The sequence below is a fragment of the Sinohyriopsis cumingii genome, chromosome 6, assembly GCF_028554795.1.
Source record: "Sinohyriopsis cumingii isolate HCF-2022 chromosome 6, ASM2855479v2, whole genome shotgun sequence".
NCBI lineage: Eukaryota > Metazoa > Mollusca > Bivalvia > Unionida > Unionidae > Sinohyriopsis > Sinohyriopsis cumingii.
This window is the reverse complement of record NC_142966.1, coordinates 107257633-107278941: the sequence shown is the minus strand read 5'-3', so window position 1 is coordinate 107278941 and position 21309 is coordinate 107257633. Positions and strand designations below refer to the sequence as shown.

The 21309-nt window shown below is 33.8% G+C and overlaps 1 protein-coding gene across 4 annotated transcripts in view; it reads right to left on the bottom strand.

Moving 5' to 3' along the window:
- LOC149797666 (uncharacterized) overlaps window positions 1-21043 on the bottom strand; it is a 51809-nt gene extending 30766 nt beyond the window's left edge. For all 4 annotated transcript variants that reach the window (XM_089962575.1, XM_089962576.1, XM_089962578.1 and 1 more), the window contains exons 1-4: window positions 20672-21043; window positions 17305-17513; window positions 14072-14155; window positions 13190-13264 (exon numbers count right to left, since the gene is read on the bottom strand). In XM_089962575.1, the coding sequence (XP_089818701.1) occupies window positions 13190-13264; window positions 14072-14155; window positions 17305-17498 (353 nt within the window). In that variant the 5' untranslated portion in view covers window positions 17499-17513; window positions 20672-21043. The remainder of the gene's footprint in view (window positions 1-13189; window positions 13265-14071; window positions 14156-17304; window positions 17514-20671) is intronic.
- Between the last annotated feature and the right edge of the window lie 266 nt (window positions 21044-21309).

The following is a 21309-nucleotide window of genomic DNA, read 5'->3' as shown; positions in this document are numbered from 1 at the left end:
ACATTACTCTTCAGAATGATGCTGATCAGGAAATTATTCCCGTAAATCTCACAATTTTTGGTCACTCTTTTCATTAGGTCACCATTGCTCCTGATATTGCCCAATCTATAGGTATTGATCGCGCTGATTCTCTGTATACTTCACATTTCCTCTAATTTAGGCCCGATGAAAACAGATAATTACTCTTTGTCGAACAGAAACTAGATTTTGCGATTCCCTATTTGTTTCACAGGGTTAATAGGCAACTTTAAACCACACAAGTCTCACGTTATTTCTTTGTGAACAATGGTATCGTTGTCAGCAAATGAAGACAACCTAAGGTAACCGCTAGTGACGAGTGGTCAGCGAACAATTCCTTTGAGAAATATTAAACCTAAAGCTATTTTCAAATCTTTGATAAAGTTTTTTTTTACATTTGATGGCCTTCACAAATCTGCCAACCTGATCAAGGGACACATTTTATATCTGGAATTGTCCAAACAGTTATTCAAGAATTAGGCATCCAACACTTAAAATCTTCTGCCTCTCATCATAAAAGCCAAGGGGACCTTGACACATTTAATCACACTTTGTAAAGCATGATTCGGTCATACTGCTTTGATAATAGAAAGGATTAGGATGAGCGAGCGTGTATCTTTATTGTTGTTTGCAGTTAGTGAATCCGTTCAAGAGCCACTGCGTTTTAGTCCTTAGAGATGCCCTTTGGACGGACTGTGCGAGGACCTTTTAGGTTCTAAAAATGAAGATTTCAAGATTAATCTTCTTGACAATGTCTATGATTTCAAATTTAAGATTTAAAAATTAAGTTGTCCAATACTATTAAGAAGAATGAACAAATATTTAAGCTACTCAGTCGAAAATGAATAAAGGTATGAAAGAAATTTACGCAAAAGGCGTTTACATTCTGGTGATTAAGTTCTGCCTCTTTTACTCCTTTTGAATTACTTTTTAGACATGCTGTCCGTGGACCACTGAAGTCATTAAAAAGACACTTATTTCAAATGAAGATTCTAAGATACCAGTTCTTGACTATATGTCTGATTTCGAACATAAAGTTGTCAAAGGCTTCTGAAGTAGCAAGAACTAATATTCACTCTGTCAAAAATAAAATTAAGGCATGACAGAGGTACAAACGAAAGGAGTATTTGGCCTGGTGAAACGGAACTAACTCTCTTGTCCATTCCTAAAATTCTCTTTGGGCAAAATTGTCCGTATAAAAGACTTAATGACTTAAATTATACCGGTCACACTCCTGAAGGCGGAAACAGAAAGTTCTCATAAAAAGAAGTACTTTATCTGAAAAATCACATTTCATTATTCAATAGGTTTAGTTCAGCATGTCCCACACATTAAGGATTTAAAAGACAGAATTCAGTCTGAATGTAGTGATACTTGTTTAACCACTCTTCTGAACTCAGAAATATTAAACATGAATGGAATGAACTAAAAAAGCTATTATTTGAATATGAGCACTTTTCTCCTGGTATTCAAGCAAGATCAGTTAAAATAAATCAAGACGTTGATTCTACTCGTGTGAAAGGGCATCCATTCAGGAGCAATCCTCTCTAGCAGGAACATTTGAAAAAAGAAATTCAGTATTTACAACAGAAAGATGTTATAGATTCAACTAAAAGTGATTATATTCAGAGTTTTTTCTTATGCTCAAGTCGGATAATGCATTCAGCATAGCTGTGACAAAAGTCAGGAATATGTTGACAAATTATAGGCCATAATTAAAGGTGCACCAGTTTGTTCAGCACCAAATTTTCGCAAATTGTTTAAAATGTCTGTTGATGCAAGTAATGTAAATGTTAGTGGAATTTTGATTCGAGAATACAAAAACGTTTCGGATCATCCAATATGCTAGTTTTCTAAAAACGAAGCATGTTCCAGAAAAAAAGTATTCCCCAGCTGAGAAGGATTGTATGGCTATTACATCGTCTTTGTAACATTTTGAAGTGTACATTAATTTAGCTCCTTCTTCAATTATTGCATTCAGTCACCACAATCCCAGTACTATAATTAACAAAATGAAAAACAAAAAACAGAGATTGTTTTGGTGGCGACTGATGTTGCAAAAATAAAACATTTACATTAGACACATCACAGGAAAGATAATCTGAATTGATTTATTATGTGTATAGTTTGTGTAATTAAATTAAGAGTCATTCATGAGATATCCTGTGTATTTTTATTGAATATGTTATCATATGCTTTGTTGACAAATATGAAATGGAAATATTTATTGTATATAAATTTCTACTTTATGAATGAGGGTGTTAAATATATTTAATTTATCTTGTGCGCTTAACTGTTGTCCATGATTGTAAGTTGTAACCAACTTGATTACATAGCAAGAGATCAAAGTCTGTCTTGTTTACAGTTAAACTAGATTTTTTGCTGGAAACCTTCACATTCTGTTCCACTGTGGGTCAAGTGAAAATGTAAATAAATGTTTTGATAATGCTATGAATATTTAATTTACATTGTTCGTTAGTTTTTACTTTATTATTACCATTCTTCTTTTACTTCTTCTTCTTCTTCTTCTTCTTATTGTTATTATTATTATTATTATTATTATTATTATTATTATTATTATTATTATTATTATTTCATTATATGCTACTGTAATGTAACATTGTATGTTGAACTTGACCTTGTTCAAAATTGAGTTTATTTCTGCCTGAGCCGAATTTATTATTTTTATTTTATTCTGTGTAAACAACTAATACATAGCTAAATTATTCTCTTTTTGTATGGACTTAAAATCAGAATTATTATTAAAAGTAGTACAAATGTTTATATGGATCTAGGTCTAGGTTTTTGGAATTCCCTTAATGTATTTTACTAAGTCCATGTTCTTGTTTTTATTTTGTAAACATCAACATTATTCTAGAAGATTATGTTCCATTAGTTAATGGGTTTTTTTTGTTGTTTAAGAAAATGCTAATTTTGACCTGAGGTCAATTAGAGAACTATATAAACTTGTACCTGAGAGGATTTTTCAGTCGTTTCTTAAAGATCTGGCACTTTCAAGGTGCATTATATGTTGTGTTTAGTATCTCATTTATGGGCTGGAAATTCTATTTCGTTAAATCTTGAATTCAAGTGATTATTTCCTCTGGAAATACAAAAGTGCTCTGATAAAATTCTTGGATAAAGACGTTCACTAGAATATATATTGAATTCAAACCTATAATTGTGTTACTGTGATTCAACAAAAGACTGTTGACACATCCACAATCTATAGGCTACAACAGACACATCATCACCTTCAGTGTTTGGGGATCTTTTCTGAACTTCTACTAAACTATTTAGGACTTTAAATTATACTTGTGTCTCTAATTCTTGTATTATTTTCGGATTTTATTCGCAATACCGTATGTTCTTTTCCTCAATTTCACTTGGTGTTCTAGGGAAATAAAATATTTGTTGAATTTTGCAAAGCTTCTTGCCTTGCACTCTTTACGTTATTATTTTGAAGAGCATAAACTCGCAACAATAAACATATATTTCATTCATTTTCTTTATCAATCGGTGGGAATCCATCATCAAAGTTTGCCTTTGTGTTCAGATATAATTTCAGAGTTATTATTTATTTAAATTACTCACTAGGATTACTAAAATGCTCAGTGACGTTTTGACAAAAGAAACTCTACTTTGGGATTACTGAGAACTCATTCAAAACCACGGTAGCTTATACCATTGTGGTACATCAACAAACTAAATACTTTCGAAATTCATTTTGAACATTTTATTGTTATGCGAATTTAATTTGTATTTGTTTGTTGGCTTTTCCCCATGATTACCTGTTACGTATATCTGTATCTTGCAACTGACCTATGTCAAAAATGAAAGTAGCGGTCTACCTGACTAATGGCACGCATTATGTAAACAACATAATACATAGCTAACATGTATATATTCTTATATATTTACTATTCAAATTATTATTATTGGAGTCAAACATGCTTACTTGTATCAGAGTGTAGAATATTAATGTTTCACTTGGAAATCCCTGATAATGTTGAGAACTCAGAAAGTTTTAGAAAGGCAATTGACATGTATCCTGGTTCTGCTATTGTGTCTAATTTTCTTTATATTAATGTTGTTTACTTCATAATTACTCTTTCATACCTTAACACCTGAAGATAAATCAGTTGTATTGTTGTACTTGGTGTTTAATTTGGGTGGATGTATTAATTTCAATTATTTACTGGAATTACAAAATGCTCACTACTACTTTTGGACTAAATTGTTATTTTTTAAAAAATTAATTTGAATTCATTCGAGGACACTTTGTTCTTGTTGAATATTCACATTGTTTTCTTGGGAAATACACTATTTGTTGAATATTACAAAACGTATTCCTCAGCCATCTTTTTTCTGTTAACTAGATTAAGAATACAGAGTCGTAACACTATACGTTTGGGCTTAAAATGTGACATTGATAATTGTTTTAATTCATATTCATGAAACCTTGTTTTGCAATTTCACTTTATATTGTAGGGAAATCAATTAGTTTTACTAAACGTGATGGTTTTGACTATTTCTGTTTCATATGACCATCAAGTCGTACAAGCAGGAGTATTCCAAGATGAGCTAAATGACACACGTATCAAAGCGTTTTAAGGATTTGAGGGAAAATATAAATATTTATTTAAGACCAATCAAGAACAAACTAAAATTACATAGTATAACGCCAGTCATTGATCGAAATTTGTGCTTTGCAGCAGGAACAACAACATAATGACAAAAATAAACAAACGAAACATAAAGCATAGGTAAGCTTACAACACATTAAATAATCTAATAGATATTTGTGAAACAATGTTTTCTGCCAGTGGGTTGGTACAAAATGAAAAACAGTCAACCGGTCTTGTCAGATTACCAAACATATGCAACTTCAGATCGTATCGTCTATGAGTGAACCCAGCGATGAAGTCATTGAAATGAATAGTGACGATAGTGAAGACAGTACTTAGTAAATTAATTAGAGTGATGCCTTCTGCAGTACAAGATAACAATGGCATATACACCAGACTTATACTAGGACATTCTTATGATTGTAACATAAAATATATATTAACGTTCACTTGATGGAAGCCGTAAAATTGTAATATATAAGCTAGGTTATATCCTTTTCATTCAGATTTTACCACACGCCTAGGATGAAATAAATCAGCGGCGACTGAAACCATTATTCCGCTAGAGAAAGTGTATTGATATAAATAAAAGTTCCATGGCACTGGGACGCAATTATCATGTTGATGATATTTCGTGGCATTCATGGACACAGACCACTCGTTGGATGAGTATCGGAATATGTTTGCGCGGGCCAAACGGAACCTGTATAATTTCCTCAATACTGACTTAACTAGAACCTCCCTTGCTTTACCTAGGAAACTATAAAGCCGATTAAGACAAAGCAACTTAACAACTATAATTTTCATGTACTATGATGACATCCTCATACGAATCCATAGCAAAATCTGTTGACCGACGCCCCAAAGGTGAGGCGAAACACTAGAACGTTTACGCGAGCAAGTGTGTCAAAGACATATTTCAGTCGCGACAGACAGCATGTGAAGACCTCACACCATGCTTCGAAGAAATGTTTGCAATGCTGGTTAAACAACAACAACAACAACAAAAGACGAAGTAAAGAAAAGAGTGATCCATCCTGTGAGATTTGTCTCCGTTCATTCAAATTACACTTGGAAAGATATATGGATCAGTTTTGACAAAGGATTCAAAATGAGCAAGCAGACGAATATCTATCCCAATGGAGGATCTCCTCCAAGAACCACTCAAGGTCGTGGTGGTCGTATATGTAAACTTGAGACAACCAATGATTCTATGACAACCAAAGGTTCCATATGAGGGTTGAAATGCTTGTCTGTCAAACACAAATAGATACATGATTCTATGGATTCGTTTATAACTCCGATGGAGCCACTTCGCATGAGCAAGAACGCACTAGAAGTCATCAATGGATTTGTCAACGGTTTATAACCAACGATATTATAGATCTGTAAACGTTGCGCTTGTTAATGCACGAATTTATTGATGACATAAATTTATGTCCATTACCGCACCGATGATGAATTCTGACGAAGTTTCCATTGAAACAGATTATTTTTTTTTAAATACAACTCCATATGTCACCTTTGTGATCAAAAGCGCATCAACGAAATCAGAATATGATGTGAATTTCTCTACACAAATCACCTAGGGAAGTCCGAATCTTCATATATTCGAGACTACACTCGCGAATTCGTGTGTGCATTACATTGGCCTAATATTCAATTATGGTCTCTTGGGGATCTTACCGTTAAGAACTCGTTTAGTGTTTTCAATGGATGATGACGTAACCTCGCATATTGCTAAAAGTTCCACACACCAGTAACTCACTGTTAATGATGAGGTTTGAAGGAGGATTTCATTGATGACTGGCAAAGACTTTTCAAGTTTCATACGCGAACACGATCCCACACTCAGTTTTTGTCGTCTCGATTAAATAGGCGGTCATCGAAAAACAAAACAATTATCGGCTGGCCTGAATATATTATTGAGATTTCCCACACAAATTTTGCGTGTAGGATCTGGAGAGCTTCAGATGCAATTGATCTCCTGACATTGTCAGGATCACCAAATCTTTCAGATAAATTTAAGTCGTGACTCTCTCATTGCATCTATGAAAACAGAGCTTCCGCGAAAGTAGCTTCCCAGGGTTACATACTACTTTGTGCTTTCAAAAGAAGTGAAACTTGATGATTTAATATCGATTACTTCCGCGGCGCCGGTGTTATCTTTGAAGCAAACATCCCCGTTGATGCATCTTCGTTTTACCCTTGTAAACTAAGACGGGCACATCGTACATCTCCATAGGGAGACATCCACAATACAATTATGCATTAGAGATCCACATGAAATTCAAATACAACGACAGGGGTACATAGAGTTGTGATGCCCGTATATTTTTTCAAAGCGAGATATCCCGTGTACATGACATATTATGGAAATAGATTTTCTGATATTATCCAGGTATTGTTCACAAACACACCCGTCAGTAAAATTATTAATGAACCTGCCCAACAATGTCTAACGGTTTCCATAACTGTAAATGGGGCGGTGGGAAATAAATTACGGATGTGGACTAAGCCTAGATGCAAATTGTGAAGTCACCAAATACGTATTAAAGGAAACCGATAATGTATGAATAGTAATAACATTTGAAGAACTCTTCTAACCTGCGTTTGACATGGAGACAGCTAAGTATAGATTAAAGTGGAAAAAATATGTGATCATTGTTCGAACTCAGCTAAGGGTCCATACCAAAAAGATCCAATAGAATTACAAGTCCTTGGTACGTCTTGGTATTATCTTCCGTGTAAGACATTCTTGGAAAGTGAAGGAAAACTTATACGAACCGATGGTACAAATTATACTAGTGGGATTTGTTAAGAACGGTATAATGACTTTGTTGAGCAACGAACACTGTTTCATTGAAGCATGTCTGAGCAGTGTTGACATTGGACAATGACCATTATGTAAAATGCGCTTGCCCCTCTATGATGTATTACCATGATGGATCCGACAGCGCTAATCGGTTCCAGTGTACTACTGGAGAGGTCAGAAACGAGGCTGAAAATGCTAAAACTTCCGCTGTAACTATCATAAATGCTGATCGCAATTTTGGACTCGCACAACATCAAGGTCAACTTAAAGGAGACTGGTTATCGTTTTCTGTGCAATTACTCACAGTCATATATTTGGGTTGTGCAAAGAAGTTCTCAAAGCTATTTTCAGAGCCACGCACACAGTGACATTATACATAAAGGGCAAAAGTAATTATTTAATTTGGTGTTAGGGACGTGTTTATTGCAAACTGTTGAAATTAGCATTGTGGACGTGAACACTCCCTTCGGTGGCTACAGAAACACGTTTGTTGTCGAAGCACATCACCGCTGTCTTTTCTCACGCCCAGCACAGACTAGTAGGAAGTCCATATTCGGCACTTATCAAGGCATAGAAATACACAACAAGGTGTCAGCGCACCTGGCCATGTATTCATAGCGTTTCGAACTATACCTCAGGTGCGCAGAGCATAGCAGGTGAATCAAATGATATTTAAAAATTTAGATGTGTCTGAATAGTCTAAACGGTCATCTCAAACCGTCGGAAGAAATTTGTCCAGGCTTCACAAACAATCGTGAGGCACTTGCATTTGACAAAATGTGATCATTCGTGAGCCGGAACCAAGACATTGACACAGGTCTACAGATGTCCCAGCACGATTTCATTCATTTGTACTAGATTTATTTCCTTTCGTTGGAAAACACGAACCTGTATAGTCAGTCTGTGATTGATAGGCACTTTCATGTACTTGTAACACAGCATGGTGCCCGTTATATATGCATTGCTGTAATTCCCTCTGGTACGACGCAGACCTGCCAACCCTAACGAGTCCGTCTCAGTAAGGCAGTAAGATTGACCAGTTTTCAGTAAGGCGTAACAAAATATCAATAACTGCTATTGTAAAGCTGGAAAACGTAATTAAAAGTTCGACGCATCGACGATAAACACTATGTTCAACTGAAAAGTTTGTAAAGTACTTTATTTGCACAAGTGCAGTTGCACAAACTTATGTTCCAAGCCCTATGCAGCTCAATGGCTTGTTGCTATCTCTCAACTTTACATAATTCCTGGAAATTCGTTTCCATTTCACGACGACGGCAATCATATTTCCCGCCACGAGACATACTGAAATTGGCACGTGATGTTCAATAAGCGTAACTGTATCCTTTCCAGCTTTTAGTCACAAGAATCTAAATACTCCTTTTTGTTATTCTGTGTTGATAATTCACACTTTTCTAGAAGCTTATTTTCCCTTTTGTCTTAACAATGCATCGATTTTTTGACGCCATTTTAATTTTTTTTTTATAATCAACAGTTTGATCATGCTGACGCTTCGCATGAACAAATAGGTGCAGTTTCAAGCGTCTGGGGTGCTGCGGCAAAGTTAATCTGGTTCCCTGATTAATTTCACTAATTCTAAGATGAAACCCGGATCTAAATAAAATATGGATGAACCAATTATCCGGATTTTTCGGCAACGATCATTTTTCCGTAGTTTTTGCTAGTATGCCGTAAGTCCGTATTTTAAGGGTAATTTTCGTAGGACATACGGCAAAATCGTAAGAGTTGGCAGGTCTGGTACGATGTTGTTGTTGCAGGGCGCAGGTGTTGAATGAGAGGTAGGGACGCGCATGTGTAAGGCCCGCAATTATTATAACTGAATAGCACTAATGTCCCACAATGAAGCTAAGCTTAGACTTAGCCCAAATCAGCTTGCGAAAATAGGCGCAATACAAAACTACTGTATTGAAATTTTCTCCAGAAAGGGACAGGAATTGTCCCTGTGTGGTTTACTAAAGCACAACCTACCAAGTTAAAGGCAGGCAGACAAAATAACACCTCAGTGGTATTACAGTTATCAAAATCAGAGGTGACACAAATGCAAAAACAACAGAGGAATATTTCCATTATAGCATGGTTAGCAGCTGCGGATCAAAAGCGGCAGCATTATTGATCGTCGGAACTGCATCCTGGATAGCTTTGAAAAATTATTCTGGAGGCCGCATTGTTTATCATAAAAGAATAAAAAATAAAATAAAAGAGCCATCGACTACCCGGGACGACTCGTATAATACACTGCGGCAGAAGTTATTTCTGTTCATGACCATAGTGCGTGCATTAATCATTTTAAATTTACACGCTGTGGTAAAGTCAGTAAGTCATTTTAGACTTGTCTTTATGCGACATGAAATTAAATCAATTATATTCCGCATCAGGGACACCGGAATTGTTAACCTGGATTCATCAACTGGACCTGGAACGCATATGGTCGCATAGCTGGTAATCCCTCGCATATATTATATTTTGACTTGTCCGTGTTTGCACCGCTACTTGCAAACTTGCAAATTTTGATTATTTACAAGGTGACTTAATCCCTGCACGACAAAGTTGTCTACCGCGAACTCTCATAGACGGTCACAATACGTTTTTTAAAGGTTAAGGCGTTGAGTGCTCTCGAGCATTCACCAACACCACGAGCGTTCGTTGATTGTATCTTGTCAATTTGTACGCGTATTTGATAGTATATGGAATGAATATTATCATTTAAGGACACTACAGAGCAAAGATCCAACGCTATCATGATGTAGACATGATTAGATTCGGCACCAAAACGGACTGACTGGATTTACTAGCAAGGTTCTTGTTGACGTCGAACCGGGCGAGCCTGTGATTTTCACAGGTCTAATTGGAAAACTTCAAACGCCTGACGTGGAAGTTCAAGACATTGATTTGAAGCCGTCGCAAAAAGAACATGGCTGAAATCAACCAAATCAAAGAGCTGGTATGTCTGCTGCACGTATCAATATGTTGAAACAAACAGAAACAGAGTATCGATAGGTAAAAGATCTGATGATAAAGGGAGTGGAAACCTTATTATCTACGGAAATCAAATTCAAAAGATTCAAGACCATATCGATAACATGGGCGCTGCAATAAACAGTGCGTAAATATAGTTGGCAACACCAAAGTTCCATAACCTGCAACGGTTTACCAGTACATGATGTATTTGATGTCTCACGTGTAGAAACTGAGTTATATCTCCGTGCTGGTCTGCTTTTTATTTTTGTTTTTGGTTTTAGTAATTATAATGTTATTCATCTTTTTCTGCAAGTAGATTTTTATCTAATGTAGACGTTTTTATCTCGTTCCTGGGCTGCTAGTTATGTAATGCAGTACTGCTTTAAACGTGTGTCGATATATATCTAATTAAACCAGTCTTTTTCAGTTAATTTTTTTATCTCTTCCCCATGTCTCATAATGAGTTGCAACACATTTATCTGATCGTAACTTTTTCTTCCCTACATTTATTTCATAGTTTTACAAAGTGTTAAATTATATCATATAATTTTGATTTAATTTTGATAGATCCGTACTTTCATATCTATTGGAATCAAAATCGGATTTTTCTTCGTAGTATCTGTCTGTTGGACATGAATATGAGAAAGAGCAGGGAGAGTTTTACATTTTCATTAAAAAGGCCAATATTTTTCAATCTCTAATGATATGTATATATACTGTAATGTCATATTAATTGGTCTTCCTTTTCTTATAACTTTCCAATGGGCTTTACGATAGACCTGACAATTTCTTCATGAAACGTTTGTTCACTATCTTTTCATCTAATATTTATTTCTTTATAATTTCATGTTTTGCCATGCATTGACAATTAACTGTGATCCTTTCCTATTCGTCTCTATTCTTCAAAGATCATATATACTATTACGTTTTACAATGCTATAAATATCAAATAGATATATAGTATATTAAATAGTAAGTTGTGATACCAAATGATATATAGCATATTTTATTGAAGAAATTATTGTACTATATACTAATAGTTAGTATCTTTGTTTTGCGAAAGATGATTTTAAAAAGATCAAGCTGATCGTTTAGAGAAGAAATGTTGTAGAAATCATAATATACAATTATTTGATACTGATTATGCGTGCACACATTATGTATCTCGTCATGGTTAAATTCACGCTAAAACATTTAACAATTAACATGAAAATCACACAAATAGTTTAAAAAAATACTTGCCACAGAAATCATTACATTACTACATAAATTATTATTTAATCATGAATATGTACTTCAAAGTGTCTTAGAACATCGAAAAGTAAATTTCCAAGAAATAAAACTCGTTAAGTCAGTTAACATATCCAAATAATTATTAGATAACACTGAAATTCATATAAAAGACTCTCGCAAGAGGAAAATACGACAATATCACTCAATCAAAAGTACAATGCACCCATGACTTTATAATTAAAAATACCGACTGTCTTGGCATTCAACAAGCAGGATGTTTGTGTAATGTATGGTTACTATATTCAGTATCGAGTGTACAATCTGTCTCATTGTGCAACCTGTTAAAGTGATAATAAACGTTATTAGCATGGCCACCACGTATTTTCACAAAGTGATATCTTCTAGAGAGGGTGGGGGTGGAATTGCCATGTAACTCTTTGACTGCGCTAATAGTTTATTTTCTTCTTGAACCGTTTAGAAATTTATAAAATGAGCAACATTTCTTCTTCCGTATCGATACAGAAAAGCATTTGAATAGTTCTAGATTCACCATAAGTTCATAGCTCAAGTTTTATGTAGAGCGATAATACAAAATAAGTTTGCTCATTATAAGCTCATATTGGAACAAGCTTTTAAAAAATTAAAACACTGATGAAAATGTTGAAAAAATAGACTTTCAATATAGTGTGTGTGTGTGTGTGTGTGTGTGCTTTAACTTTGTTCTTGATTGAGTGTTGAATTTTTGTCAACCTGACTATTGTCATGTTTTGTCTGCCTGATTTTTGTCATGATTATAAGCTATGGCACGTTTGGCATGGTGGTCTAATCGCTCGCCTTTCCAGATCATTGATATCTCACCTTTGTCTGCGCAGGTTCGAGTCTCTGGCTCAGTTTTGCTTGGGTATGTGAGAAATTTTTGCAGTAAATTAGTTTTGTGTTCCTTGCCGGGATTCTTCTGGGTTCTTCGTCTACTATATATTTTGGTCACATGTATTGACTAGTATATGCTGCAGAATGGTCTTAACCCAAAATAACAACAATATGATGATTATAAGTAGTAAGGAAGATGTTTATTTTAATTTTTGTTCAAGACCTAGGGTTTTACATGGGAAAAACTATGGTGTCTCACTTCATGTGAAATACGTGTATAAAGGAGTTTGTAAACAATGTCTTCTTAATTGTTTTGTTATCAGTTTGCGGAATCACTGATAGTAGTGTTCATATATATTTTGAGAGGAATCATTTATTTAAATTATTAATCGGAATTATAAAATGATCGTTGACCTGTTCGACAACAGTACGACTTTGGGATTATTAAGGACTCGTTAAAAGACCTTCTGGATTATGTCATTGTGGTACATCAAGATTATTGATACATCAACACATTCAAGACTGTTGGCACACAGCAAATGAAAGACTAGTGGTTCATCAGCTCATTCAAGGCTATTTAAATGTATTAGAACATTGTATACTTTTTGATGATTTATTATAATGTTTGCGAAAAATTGACGTTTACCTGTGTCTCAATCCTTCGACGTTTCCCTTCTGCTCTGCATCCTTAGTATTCTCCTTTTTATATTCCTCAATTACTCTAGAAATAAAACAAATGATGGGCTTTAATGTAATTCTTTGACTTATTGTATAGTCAACAAGCTGGTAAAGATATGCTACTTCTGAGTACATACATAACATTAGAAAGAACTCCCCCCCCCCAAAAAAAAGAGAAGACTATAATAAACACATATTGTCAAGAAACTAGGTTCTGAAAAAATAAATGTATCTGTCGTTGGATTGAATATATTGGGTTTCACAAATATAATATAGCAAGTATATATATATATATATATATATATATATATATATATATATATATATATATATATATATATATATATATATATATATATAACCTCAACACTTTCGCTGAATGGTAAAAAAAACCCATATACTCAATAAAATATTAAACGAGCAATCAGTTATATGTTGGCTCGACAAATGTGTTAGGTGCTTCTTTGCCAAGCATTTGTTTGCTAAAAGTGCATTTTCTATATATTTTAAAATGGTCAAAGTATTTCTATAACAGCTTTAATCGCTTCTGCATATGTCAATTCTTTTGGAGTAAATACACACGATCGTGACATCTACACAAATATTTGCACAAAATGCTGACATAAAAATTAGTAGGAAGCACAGAAATCTTGTGCAACGGCCCCTATCTTTGATTCCCACCTAGCAATCTCATTGTCATGTGTTTTTTTTTTACAAATAAATCCACACTTTAAAATCACAGGCAATATTGCTCATATGCTATCTCTCACATAGTTTGGTACATAAATTTAGATACATACCATATCGTTTGACGTTGGTATGATTTCAGAGGGAGTAATGTGATACTCACTTAACCAATGTGTTAATCGTAGTATCAATAATGTAAACTGTTCTATCAATATTTTCTTTTTTCAGTTCGGCGAGAATCCTTTCACTGCAAAAGAGAAACAACATAATCATCAATACAATATGTAACTATTCTCCCAATGCATCATTAAGCAGGTAAAATAGAATGAGCTTTCGTTTGATAATTTGCATTCGATTGGAGATAATAGCTTTATAAAGATAATGACAATGAATCGTTCAATAACGCTGTACAGGTTTTCCTGTACATTGTAATGACAATATATTGTTACTGCACAAGACGTCTGAGTAAAATGTGAGTTTGCAATAGCTATTTATAGTTATCTTGACATCGTACAGAGGTTGTTTAACTTTTTTTAAAGAGGAAATATCAGAAAAGAATAATGTTTTACTGTTTCTGACACGGACAAGCAATGAAGTTCGAAATTGTACAAACTTGACTAGGTAGGTTCTCCGCATGTAAAAATAGTTGGTACATATTTCATAGTGAGATGCTAAAATGTATTTTGTGAGAAAAAAGATTATGGGCACAATGCGGTGATATCACTTTTACAAATACTTTTTCTCCTATTTAGGAAGTATATATACCTTTCTGTATGTTTTTCAAATTTGTATTTCCATTTTCGGACTTTTTTCTTCTGCTGCTGGTCACTCTATCATCCTCCCAAATTAGGATATACATATCTTAAAATATTCTAACGGCATCAAAATTGCCTAAAAAGGGATTCCAAACAAGAACAACTATGCTTTATGTAATAACATTTAAATTATTGTTAAAAAAAACTTCTTGGTTAAATATAACAATACACTTGCCATTCTATCTCTTAACGCTTTCATGATTATGTTTGAAAACGATGGAGACATCGGTCACTGATGAGTGTTGATAACAAACAAATTAAGTAACAATGGAAAAATGTGAGAGCAGCTACTGTTAGCGAACTAGAATCCAACATTTCAAGGCCACTGAATGCAGATAATGGAACAAAATAAAAAACAACACTCCATGAAAGTAAACTTACAAACATTAAAATATTTTGTCCAAAGGCATTAAGCCCTGAAATCTGTCTGATGCTGCTGCTCTACTTTCACTGTATCAGTCTGCGCAGTCAATGTGTTAACAACAATACGAATCGTTTCATTTCGAAAACAGCAACTAATTTAGCAAAATATACAATCCAAAGCATTATGTTGACACACACAATTTATTAGCCGTTAATAGCAGCGGCATATATTGGCGAAAAACTCCATGCAAACAGCCGGTTTTAATAACGTTTTAACGAAAACGAAGTTATTCTATATTTACGTTATCAGAACGAAAACCTGTTTTTTTTTTTTTTATCACTATCGCAACGTCCCCAGTGTAAGCCAGCTATCTAGATACATATACAAATAAACATACATGCATATATTCTTCAAATTTCACAAGTCACTGTATGATTATGATAAACATTGAAGATTAGGAGCCTTGACATGCATTAAATTTAGACTATTGCACACTATTTATAAAATCCTCCAAACTGTTTCAAACATAAATAAAATGGAGGAAAGAAATGTACATTTATTTTATTACTTTGTGCGCAAAATAAAACTGGATGCTATCATTTGTTTATGTTACGTTTTTACCACTTACCTTTAAACTGGCACCATTTAGCCAAAAATGTGCTAACTTGCTGCAAAACACTGTACATACATACATACATACAGACAGACACACACACACACACACACACACACACACACACACACACACACACACACACATATATATATATATATATATATATATATATATATATATATATATATATATATATATATATATATATATATATATATATATACCACATGCATTAAAAATAACATGGCATTTAAAGTGTTGGTATAAAGCAATTTGACCCGCCCATGGCGCAATAATATGAATATCTTAAAAACTGTTTCAACTGCAGGCATATAGATCAATGCTGAATTTCTATTCATTAATTAATCATAAATGACATATGAAAACAATCATAACAAGTATTATAAGTCCCTGTTTTTTAAATGAAATTAAAATGGTACACAATTTCTATGAAATCCTTTCTTTGTTCCATTTCCTCTCACCTCTCATGCTAAAGGGACAAATAAGGAAAAATGTGGAGTGAGAGAGAAAAACATTGCCCTGGACGAAAACATTAAAACTGAACTTGTACCAAGTAACGTACAGTAATCTGGTTCGTCGTAACGGTATGTTTACGCTTTCCTTGTGATCTGTCTACAGTGTTCATAATATCAATGATACATAATTGCAATATCCAACTAGGCCTATATGTTAAATTTGTCGGTTACGAGGCACACATACTGTAGCGTATTTAATGCTGTGTTTTTGTTTCTTAAACCTATTATAATGTTCTAAAAATAGATTATTAATTATTAAATTTAAAAATGTCCCAATTGTCGTCCTCTCTCTCTCTCTCTGGATTATCGTAGCTAGATACGCTTGTGCCATACGACGATGTCTCTGGACCTATGAATGATGGTAAAGTTTAGTCAAACCGTCCACAGAGAGAGAGAGAGAGAGAGAGAGAGAGAGAGAGAATAGTATAGTCTTTAGAACTGTTAATTATAGCAGAATAATGACATAGATGAACTGTCAATATATTAAAATATTTTAATTACCTCTTGTTGGTTCGTCATTTGGCTTAGTTTCTATTTCATGCAAATTTCCATACGCAAGTATGTGAATGTCTGCCAGTTCAGCTTCAGTGCACAGACGCTAAATGTGTTTGTAGCGCACTAATTTCTTCATAAAAAAACATGTTTCATGTTTAAATCATGAGTGTTTCTTATACTGATCCAATATGTGAATAAAAATAGAAACTCAAAAAGAAAACAATCAACTTATGAATTTGCATATGTGATTGTGAACAACAAGAAATATCGTAGAACTACATTTTGTAGCGAACACACTCACAGGGATGTGAGAAGTTCATTCACTCCGTCAATACACAGTTACGCGGAACATATCGTAACTCCATTCAAAGCGCAAATATGTGCATTTGTATGTATCAATGATATACTACTCGTTGTATAAATATTTCATTGAAAGGAAACTCGTGTGAGTTTTATTATATATATATATATATATATATATATATATATATATATATATATATATATATATATATATATATATATATATATATATATACCAATGAAACTCACACGTTAAATAAAACTTACATGTTAAAATTTAATTTCAGAGCAGCATTTTCTGTCTCCAGCTGTTCTATCCGCCTTTTTAACTCCTCCTTTGGTGCACTACTCTCATTGGGGTTTTCTTTCTTTTGTGGAGCATTTCCTTTCTTGTCAGCATTTCCTTTCTTGTCAGCATTTCCTTTCTTCGGTGGAGGTTTTTCTTTCTTATTTTTTTCCATACCGCAAGCCAATACCTAGGACGTACAGAGTACTTTAAATACATTCCATGGAGGACATGAAATCAATACCCTGCAATTTAAGTTTCCAATTAGTGTAACTTTGTGAAAAGTTGTCCTCATTCGCCATATAGTTTTTTGTTGTTGTTGATAGAACCCCTTCTAATGAGATAATGGACGTGTGCACACATAGGAACTTACATTGAACTGACAATTCAAACTGGAGGTCTTCATAAGGAAGAAACATATTTAGTGCACTTTTAGTTACGTAATTAATCAACTGCACCTTCACTCATGTCTGCATATACCAAATATTGTTCATAAAAATGTTTGATTTTCCACTCTTGCTCGTCATTTGTCGTAGTCTGCCTTAGCATTTCGAAATGAAATACAGCAAATATTCTCAATTCTTGAAATCACGTAAAATTTTTGGAAACCACGTTTTTCATCGTTAAATTGAGCTGTCTATATGCAATGGCTGAAATACCAGCATAAGTAGAAAATTGTACCTGAATCGTGAAAGCTTTAAAATCGGACATACCAGTCACCTTTGAGTGAAATAATTCATTCAAATGAATGTCTTTCTTTTTCTATATTTTTTCCCTAGCAATGTTGGATAACTGCGCTTGATCAAGTTGTTTAAGGATATATATATATATATATATATATATATATATATATATATATATATATATATTGATAAGCTTTACATCTTGTTTAAATTTGGTCCAAGCTAGTTAATATTTTCTTGTGAAAATGTGCGAAATGACTGAAATATTTGTCGAATAGGTCTTGATATTATCTTTAATGTGATAATACATACAGATTATGTTATAATATTATGTTATTATATTATATTCTATAAATTAATTAATAGTGAACGTACAACCTCTTCTCTCCCCTCCCCCGATGTTCCCAATCCGTACATTTTAAGGTAGATGACATGGGTCTAAAATTATGGACATTGTGCTTGCCAATTCACACATAAATTAAATTTGCAATTTGGGTTATATTTGTTTTGTGTTAGGCTTTAACATGGATTGGTTGGTTTGCGACTGCCTTTGACAGTTACAGCAGCACAGGACATCAAATGTATAAATTGCGATCAAAGGAACGACCAGTTTGGTTTACATATGTATGTATGTCTGCTGCAGATGTAAATATCTAAACTTCAAGATGGCTAATAAGAAGTATGACAATTTTGTTATAATGCCGGTGAACTTCAACCATGCATATGACCCATATTATTTGTTGAACCAACTTATCAGAGGACACCTTGAAAAAAGCTCTTGACTTTCCAAAATTAACACTGTAAAAGGTTGTTCAAGAAAAACTTCACCTGAATCCTTAATTAAAATTTGACAAGCATACTTTCCACAAAAAAAATCATTTGCAGGTTTATGTTTATATAATTATTCTCATTTTCTTCAATCTGCCCTAGTCCGTTGAAAGTTTACCAAAAATGCTATCCAGCGAGACATTCAGAATTGTGTCATTGTTTCTGTGGTCTCATTCACTGTGACAATAGTCGTTTCCTCATTAGCTCTGTATGAATCTGACATATTACGATATTCTATTCACACAGTTCCTATTCTAAATTGAACTTAATACAAGGGAGATAAGTCAATAATGTCAGAGTTTAGTCTTGTCACTTCTCACCCATTTTATTAATGAACTACTTAAACGTTTGAAGTTTCGTGCACAATGTTTTAATTTAATTAATTTGCTAAGTTATTCAGTTTATCAATATTTATAGAACATCCTTTTTATATTTTCATAATTTGTGATGATGAGTTAAGTTTATAGGTTTCATCCTATTTGCACATATATATATATATATATATATATATATATATATATATATATATATATATATATATATATATATATATATATATATACACACACACACACACAATCAAAGACTTGCTGAAAAGCATCAATTTCACCGCTTTTTAAGAAAGAAATCCATCAAATTAGGCACGTATACAGTTTGGCTTGGATCCAACCTTCAACACGGTGCGGAATAATTTGTACTCATTTCAGAGGAAAAAGAACAAAACTTAAAGCATTTCGTCCACAGTGTTCTTTTTATATGTTTTATTCACTACATTTGAAGATTGCTCATAAAATTGTGCTACTTTTCTTACACTGTATAAATAATTGCATCATGCACTTATATTTGCAGGGTGTATAAACTATGAAACTTGATGACACTGACATGTGAGAAATGTACTCTTCTGCTTAAGCAGGAAGGATAATGGATGAAGTGTGAAGGTGTCTCATAGCGTTGCTCCATATGATAGGATTTTGATTATTAGGGATTGTCATATGTTGCACCAAACACACCATTTGGAATTGAGAGTTATTTAGCAGGGGGTTTTATTCTCAAATTTTGGGAACTTAATCCTTTTCCCACCTTTTCACACCATAAATAAATTTATATGGTTTCACTGGATAGTTTCGTAATATAAATCCCCCTTCCCATCCCTTATGTTTCTAGGTTATAAGAATAGGCCTAATAAGCATGACTACTGTGTTTGTAAATTCACAAAGAAACTGAATCTTTAATTTGGTTTACATTTATGTTGAAATAAGATTGAAAGAGGGATGGTCTAGTTTAGAGATTATTTTTGACAGTTAGATAAGCACATAAGATCAATTGCGTAACCTGGATTCACATGAACGGCCGACTTGGTTTACGAGTTATTAATTTCCGCTTCAGATGTAAATATCTCAAAATCGAGTAGGACGAGAGGTAATGAGAATCATGCCAATATTTGTATTATAGCGGTGTGCTTTAGGCATCCATAGGACTCATGGCGTCTCTTAAAACCACCTCGTCACATGATAAATTCAACATAGTCATCGCTTGTCCAAAATTAACGTTGATGGTAGGATTGGTTAAATGTAAATGCCATCATTTGTACAAATAATTCGTCCGAACACCTTAATTCTGACAAGCACACTCCTCCCCCCCTCCAATCAATGATTAGTTGTAATTTGCATAAATTTACAAGAACAAAAATAAATAAAACGTCCAGCGAAACCTCAAGTACTGCACTGTTATTGTGCTTACAAGGTAGATAACTCTGTTTCGAAAACTTAACAAAATGTCGCATGGCGAAAAAGAAAATTAGGCGATCTAATGTAACACGAAAATCTAAACTACAAACCCCTTTCAACTGTTCCGTTTCAAATTTCTTGACCAGGGATTAATCCAATGAAGAATAACACAATCTCATACTCGAAAACATTACACTGATTCCCCGTCGTGGATCGAGTCAGAGAAGTACTTTGAGTAATTTACTTCCTTGGTAACGCGACTAAAGACGACCTGTTCCTGTACGATACTGTACAGGTAAAGCAAGCGGAATAACTTTGTCAAAGCAGTTGCCGATGAAAGTGAATGAGCTGGAAGATTAAATTAAAAAAAAACAAAAACAATAAACAATGGACAGTTGTAAACGTCTTTCGTATACTTCTGCATTTCGAACTTATAAACTGAAGAGAAATGTGCAACATACAGTGCCGATGTACTCTGTCTATGCAGACTTATCCTGCCCATTATGGGATTCGTATCTAAATGCTACCTATTATGAACTCTTATCTAACTTCCGCCTCTTGTGCTTCAAGTGTATACGAAGCAGATGTTGATTTGTTAAGACCTCTTTTTAATTACCCAACCTCTCTCTTGTATCTTTTTCTGCCTCCGTCTTAGTTTGTATGACTGTGAAGAAAAGAAAGAAAATAACATTATTCTTAAGTGCATACCTATTGAATGAACCAAACAGTAGTCAAAAGCCCGTAGTTA